Genomic DNA, 7,741 nt, shown 5'->3' with positions numbered 1-7,741 from the left:
CGGGACTTTTCGCAGCTACTGGAATTCTATTGGGACCCTTTGGGCTCTGACATCTTTTCAGCAATCTTAGATCTTTGACAGCTTCACTACCTCGGCAGTTTCCGGAATTGTTCGGCATAGGCTCGAGAATGTCGCTCTCTGGCGGCGAGATTCGGAACGGGGGGTATGTGAGTTAGCGCGCGCAGACGCAGTTGAGTACCGGCGGCGGTTCGGACCGGATGTGGTTGCACCTGAGATCACTTCCGGCGGGTGACGGTGCGGACGGGTCAGGAGCGTAGAGGCGGCGGCAAAATGGCGGCGCCTGAGGAGCAGGATCTAACTCAGGAGCAGACCGAGAAGCTGCTGCAGTTTCAGGTAGCAGCGAGTTCTCGGTGCAGCACAGGCCGCCGCGGGATGGGGAGTGGGGCCCTCGAGGAGCGCAAAATCATCCTCAGGTTGGGGTTGGGCCCGTTTTCAGACCGGCAGGCGGCCCCCTCCCCCCCGACGCCAACTGCCCGGATTTCCCCGGCCCCCAACCTCTGTCGGTGCCCAGCCTTCCAGCCACTGCTGCCAGCCAGGCTCGACCACAGTGGGCCAGCTGCCTTAGTTTCCCTTAGCGGCGCGGGTCCGCAATCCTTGCCAGCCTGGTTAACCCGCCAGACCCTCTCCGCCCATCGCTGTTGATGTGCTAGAGATACTAAGTCCCCATCGCAGAGTTGGCGTCAGCTCGCGGGTCTGGACCGCCGACCACCATCCCGTGCTATTCACAGACGTTTGCTGAGGGGCTCTTGTCACTAGGTCTTGTGTTGAGGGCTGTAGTAGGGAAGGACGCACCTACACACAGACCTGGCACCTGCCCTAGAAATGTGGGCGGACGCCACATGCGGAAAATAATGCAACATTAAGTACCATCGATGGCGTCTGACTGGATTTGTTACCTTCGGCTTTCTCCTGAACTGCTGACTATGCTTGAGGAGGGTGGCATCTTGCAGGACTCGGCCTCCTGTTAGTGGATGTTAAACAAAATAAAGGGGCGGGGAGGGGTGGGGTGGGCTCTAAACACTTAACCGAGGTGGAGGAGGCCACCGTGGTGGTAACCATGGCATTATTAGCCAATTGCCTTAGTTCTTAAATGCATGACTTCAAAATGTCTGTTCCCTTGAGGATGTTTTGGAGGTAAACTACAGTTTATGGATGTTACAAGGTATTAAAAAGACTTTGTAAACAGTAAAATGTGCCTGAACAGTTGCTGCGAACATTTAACTTCAGGTAGAACTAAAGTTAATAGAAGTCGTTTCCTTATAGGAAATGTGCTAACTATTCATTTTGAGCAGTTTTTTTTTTTTTAATGAAAAATCTTAGTGACAGACACTGCTTGTTAGACTACCGCCCACTAAATATTTGTGATGTTGTGAGACCGTCACTAACGTTTAGCATGGTACCTTGTTTAACACACAGCCCTATGGCGTTCGTACTATGACAATCCCTGTCTCATACATGGATATGGATTATTAAGAAGTAGCACCAGTGGGTGTGGCCCGAGACTGTATTCTTGGGTACAGGAGGTGGAAGCAGGGGGACTCCGAGTTTGAGGCCAGCCTTTTCCAAACAAAAGGAACAAACAGCTTGCTTAGGGCACACAGCTAATAAATGGTGGTGTCACATAAGCACAGTCTTCTCTGGGCCTTTGGTGGGCTTTTGGTGTCTCTGCTATACAGTCTGTGTTAGAGTGTATAGTTCAGAGTGGGCTGTAACTGCTGTGATGTTTATTTTGTGTGTGTGTGTGTGTGTGTGTGTGTGTGTGTTTAAGCAGTGTGCTGGGTGTGTATAAATGGTAAAATACTATCATAGACTTAGTTGCTATTTGAGTGGAGTTTATAATAGAGAAATTAATGACACCATATTAGAAATAGAGAAAGAAGAGACAGCCTTCAGTTCTTTGTAGACCACTACTTTCAGGGTTTTTTGTTTTTTTTTTTGTTTTTTTGTTTTTTTGATTTTTCGAGACAGGGTTTCTCTGTGTAGCTTTGCGCCTTTCCTGGATCTCACTCTCTAGACCAGGCTGGCCTCGAACTCACAAAGATCCGCCTGCCTCTGCCTCCCGAGTGCTGGGATTAAAGGCGTGCGCCACCACCGCCCAGCATCAGGGTTTTATTTAACTTGCAGACTACACTTTACAACTCTTAGGGTAAGCCACTTGTGAAATGAGGTATGAGTTGTAAATTGTGGTGACTTAGAAATACATGTGTGAATATATGGCAATGTTTGTGAGACAAAGTGCTTAAGGAACTCCTGGTCTTCAGTGACATCGTCAGAAGAGGTGGCTAGCAGCTTAATAATAGTGTAGTAAGATGAATTAAGGTCATGTCAGGATTTATGAAATTGAATTTATTAAGAAAATGCATTTTGTGTTTTTGTGTTCTGTAAGCAAGTGTGGATCAGATTTATCATCTCAGACTGCTGCTAAATATTGCTTGACATTTACAAATGTCAAGCATTATAACCTTAAACTAATTTAAAAGACTATAAAGGGTTAACTGCCATTCTATTACTGAAGAAAACAGGTATGAGAGGTCAGATAATGCAAAACAGTGCCTTGCATGTATCTAGAAATCCACATTCATAAGTATCATGTTCATATCCTAATGTTGAAGCCAGGGTACATAACATAAATCATACGAGTGCCTAGAAAGCTCTCTGGGGCATGTGTCTGTGTGTGTCTGTATGTCTTTGTCTTTGCTATTGGAGTTTAGGGAAGAGTAAACTTACTGATGTTGAAGGGGGAAGGAAGAATGGCTTAGAAGTTAATATTTGTTACCTACTGTGCCTTATGGTGATGTATAACCGTAATACTTAATCCACACAGTTACCTCATAAGTACAAATGGTGTTCTGCCTTCTATCATTATCTGGTAAAGAAACAGGTTTATTTGCTCAAGTAGTGGAATTCCAGAGGCTCTAGCTCTGGACTGAACGGCCGAGCTCTTAGTGCAATGCCTTTCAGTTTTGAAGGAGGAATAGAATTTCAGCAGATAGTGGGCAGGAGGATGTTCGAAGCTGAGAAAATGGGCTTCTCACATGGAGATGGGCAAGTGTGGCTGTGTCGGGACCGACCGAGAGCCAGACTTTGAAGACCTAGCAGTGCTGTGCTCAAGTCTGTGGTGGAGGCAGTCATGAGAGTGTTTTTAACCAGGGAATAACAACACTGGGTTTGGGGTTTGCTTCTCTAGCAATAGGGGTCGTGTGCTTAGAATCTCCATGGGTATCAGAATAGAACAGCATGGTGGTTCATACCTGTAATCCCAGTGCTAGCACTTGAGAGGCTAAGAGGATTTCTACAGGCTGGGCAGTGGTGGCACACACCTTCAGTCCCAGCACTGGGGAGACAGAGGCAAGCGAATCTCTGAAGCCAGCCTGGTCTACAGAGCTAGTTCCAGGACAGTCAGGGATACACAGAAAAACCCTGTCTCAAAAAGCCAAAAGGAAAAAAAAAAAAAGAGGATTACTATAGGTTCAGGGCCAGCCTGGACTACATAGTGAATTTTGGGTTACCATTCAAGGTGAGGTCTCAAAGAGCTTAAATAAATGAATTAGTAAAAAATAAAGCATTTCAGGAAATCTGAGATTTCTTATGTTTCTTTTTGTGACATATGACTGGGTTAGATTTTTCTTTGTTTGTTTGTTTGTTTGTTTGTTTGTTTTGAGACAGGTTCTCTATGTAGCACTGGCTGTCCTGGTACTATGTAGACCAGACTGGCTTCAACTCAGATCCTGGTGCCTCTGCCTCCTGAGTGCTGGCATTAAAGGTGTGGGCCACCTTGCCTGGTCTGTACAATGTGTCTTGATTATATTCATCCCCACTTTTCTCCTCTCCTCAACCAGACATCTCCCAACACATTCCCTTCCCACCTTGATGTCTTTTTGGTAATCGACTAAGTTCATTATTGCTGCCTGCTGTACTGTTGGCCTGTCTGAGCTTGATTGTGTGCAGGTGGTCTTGAAGTGAGTTCATGAGTGAAAGGGCCGTGTCCTATCTAGAGGACAGCACTCTTCAGCTCTTCACAGTCTTTCTGTTCCTTCTGCAGTGTTCCCTGAGCCTGGTGGGAGGAAAGGAGTTGATAGGAATGCCCTATTTAGAGTTGAGCACTCTAGTCAATTATTTTCAGCCCTTTGACAGTTATGGGTCTCTGTATTAACTGCTGCCCATTTCAGAAAGAAGCTTCCCTGGCCAAGGCTGAGAGTTGCACTAATCTATGGATATAAACGTAAACATTTAGGACAGCATGCCATTCAGCAGAACAGCAGTACTAAATTCCCTGCTAGAGCCAGTGATCTGAACTGGGCTTTGACCAGTCTTATAGTACCAGGCATGACTTTACTCCTGTGGAGTAGGTCTCAAATCTAGTTAGGAAGTAGTTGGTTACCTTTAAACAATCAAGCCTCTATTGCATCAGTGGTCATACCTGGCCTGGCAAATTGTAGCACATAAAGTTCAGCACTGAGTTAAGACCACCCCCCAGTGACCTGCATAGCATCTTCTGGTACTGTGGAAGCTAGCCAGTAAGGAGGGTGTTTTCTAACCAAGTTCCAGTTTTATTTCTCTGTGTCCTTAGTCAAAGTGTGCTGTGGATTCAGCAATAGGATCTTACCATCTAGTTGTGATGGGCAACAAAAAACTGCCTGCAACTCCAGTTCCAGGGATCTGGCGCCTCTGTTGTGAGCTGCCTGATGTGGTTGCTGGGAACTGAATTTTGGGTCTCTGCAAGAGAGGAACCATCTCTTCTGTTCCCCTCCCCCTTTAATTTTATTTTTTTAGTTTGCTTACAAACTAGTGAGTTTCCATAAGGGTTTTTCATGCATCCTTAGTTTTGTTTAACCCACCTTCACCCCACTCTTACCTCTCTGTTTTCTTCCTTTTGAGGCAGGTCTCACAATATAGTCCAGATGATCTTTGAACTCAAAATTGTCCTGCCTCTGCCTGCAATGAGCTGATATTCTAGGCATGCACCACCACATTTGACTTGTTTGGTTGGTTTGTTTTTTGTTTTGTTTTATTTTGGTTTTCGTTTTTCAAGACAGGGTTTCTCTGTGTTGCCCTGGCTGTCCTGGAACTCACTCTGTAGACCAGTCTGGCCTCAAACTCATAAAGATCCACATGCCTCTGTGCTGGGATTAAAGGCATGAACCTTTTGTTTTTGAGACTGGGTCTCACTATATAGCCCTGTCTGGTACCCAAGCTGACCTTGAACTTGGAGCCATCTGTCTGCCTCTGCCTTCCAAACTTGACTTATTGTTACTTAAAAAAACAAACAACAAAAAAAACCCTACCAAACAATGTATAGAATATCCTAGACAATATGTCATCAAATAAACATTGGGATTGTTGTGTATCATTATGTACTTTTTCCTTCTATATGTACAAATGCTTAATTTAGAAGACCTCTTACCTTAATCTTCACGTCACTGAGTATAAGAGATAGCCTCTATTTTCTAAGATCTAGTTTTTATCTATTTTTTTAAGAATGTTTTTTAGATCTTTTTAAATTTCTCTTTATGTGTTTGAGTGTTTTGCTCACATGCATCATGTGTTTTGGAACTGGAGTGATAGATAATTGTGGATGCTTTGAATCAAGTCCGGGCCTTCTGCAAGAACAAGTGCTCCCAACAGCTAAGCCACCTCTCCAGCCCCTAGTGGGCTTTGTTTATTTATTTATTTTTTCTTCTATTTGTGTGCGTGTATGTGTCTGGGCACTTTTACTTTTGCACATGTGTGTGAGTGTGCGTGTAGAGGTCTGATACTGGGAATCATGGTCAGTTGCTCTTCTACCTTACCATTGTTGCAGGTCTCAATGAAACCATGAGGCTGGTCTTGCTAGCTTTCTTGCTTTGGGAGTCCTTGTCTATGCTTTCCGGGGCTACATGGGTTTCTGAGGATCCAGACCTCACTTGTGCGGCAGTGCTTCAACTGTGACACTGTCTCCCAAGCTCATGTGTGGTTTTTAAAATGTGCTCCCTTATTTCTCTTTTGTAGCCTTCATTATTGTTATTTATTGCTGTGATATGTAATGGAGATCACAGAATAACTTTTCTCCTACCCTTACATGGGTTTCAGGGGTTAAACATCAGGCTTATGTGGCAGGAACCTTAGCCCACTGAACTACATGTAGCCCACTCCTTGAATTGTGCTCCTTGAATTGTGCTCCTTGAATTGTGCTGTTGACAAGAGTCAACATTTATATTTGTTCTGAACCACTGTGTACTGATGTTTGTCATAGAAGTTTAATTAAATATTATATGAACGAGTAAAATACTTACAAAAACTGTTTTGCTTCTATGAAATTAGCTTAAATGCTTTGGAAAGGTTCTAAGGGGATAAGTTATTGGGGAAAATTGGTGTTCAGTTAGTCTTAGATAAGCTAACTAAATGACTTGAAGAAAGTGCCTGAGATAAGGGATTATACACTTCTTTTTTTTTTTTTGGTTTTTCGAGACAGGGTTTCTCTGTGTAGCTTTGCGCCTTTCCTGGAACTCGCTTTGGAGACCAGGCTGGCCTCGAACTCACAGAGATCCGCCTGGCTCTGCCTCCCGAGTGCTGGGATTAAAGGCGTGCGCCACCACCGCCTGGCTGATTATACACTTCTTGATTGGCAGGTGTTTAAGGTTGCATTCTCCTTAAAATAAATACAATATGCTTTTGCTAGAAAAATCCAAGCATTCCAGTGGGCTTGTTCCTGTTCATCAGAAGATTGCTGCCTGGATGTGTGTGCTTGTTAAGATGAAGTACAACAATGTATGGGATGTTTGATTCCTTCAGTGGGCTTTCAGTTAATTGACTGGTTATAGTTCCCATTCTCATTGGGCAAAAGAATGTCTTTCTCTTACAGGGACATGTGTGTACTGTGAAAGGCAGCAGTGTGTAAATGCTTGCTTGTGAAGACTGATTCTGGAATAAGGCTGCCTGGATTCGAATTCTGCCTTCTCCAGTTACTAACTTTCAGCTCTGGGCAAGTTATCATTTAATTTGTCTCTGTGGCATAGTTTCTTTGTGGACTAATAATATTATCCATCTCACAAGGTTGCTTTGCTGCTTAAATGTTAATATAGCTGAAGTATTGGCAAATATTAAATATCTGAATGTTAAGCATTATTTTTAATTAATTAATCAACTTGAGTCAATGTCTCCCCATGTTACAGAGTAAGTGGCTGACCTGGAACTTGCTATGTATACCAGGCTGGCCTGGACTTACGAGGAGCCACCTGCCACTACCTCCCAGTGCAGCGTGTACCACCATGACGTTTATGGACAAATATGTTTTCTTTATTTTTTTGTTTGGTTTGGTTTGGTTACCACAAATAATGCTGCAGTGTATATCCTTGTACATAGAAACTTATCCCATTCTCAGTAAACTCAGCTCTGGTAGTATACTCAGCACAGGTCTTACACTGATGAAACTCCCATTCTCCTACCAGGGAACCAGGGGCTTCCACTGTGTCGGGCAAGTGCTCCTACTAGTAAAGTTCCTTATCACCTCTTCCTGAAGGTAGACTCGTAAGGAGAGAAGAGAATAACAAAGATGACAGTTGTCTCATTTCCATATCCACTGGGTAGAGAAAATGTGGGAGGAAGGCTCCAAGGAGGGTGTGTCCTCAGGGAAAAGGAAAGTTTCAGTTAGACCAGGGAAGTGAAGGATGTTGCCACTCTAGAGGCTGCGAATCCACCTCGTATTGGTACATTTTGTCCTCCTATGACAGAATACCCAAGA

General features: G+C 44.2%; 1 protein-coding gene across 2 annotated transcripts in view; it reads left to right on the top strand.

Annotated features, from left to right (window-relative positions):
- The first annotated feature begins 224 nt into the window (after positions 1-224).
- The window catches only part of Faf2 (Fas associated factor family member 2), a 43,863-nt gene continuing 36,346 nt past the window's right edge, over positions 225-7,741 (top strand). For both annotated transcript variants that reach the window (XM_052727828.1, XM_052727827.1), the window contains exon 1: positions 225-354. In XM_052727828.1, the coding sequence (XP_052583788.1) occupies positions 292-354 (63 nt within the window). In that variant the 5' untranslated portion in view covers positions 225-291. The remainder of the gene's footprint in view (positions 355-7,741) is intronic.

Source organism: Peromyscus californicus, unplaced genomic scaffold (assembly GCF_007827085.1).
Source record: "Peromyscus californicus insignis strain IS unplaced genomic scaffold, ASM782708v3 Scaffold_8__1_contigs__length_139910024, whole genome shotgun sequence".
Classification (NCBI taxonomy): Eukaryota; Metazoa; Chordata; class Mammalia; order Rodentia; family Cricetidae; genus Peromyscus; species Peromyscus californicus.
The sequence above is the reverse complement of the archived record's forward strand: the minus strand, read 5'-3'. Positions and strand labels throughout refer to the sequence as shown.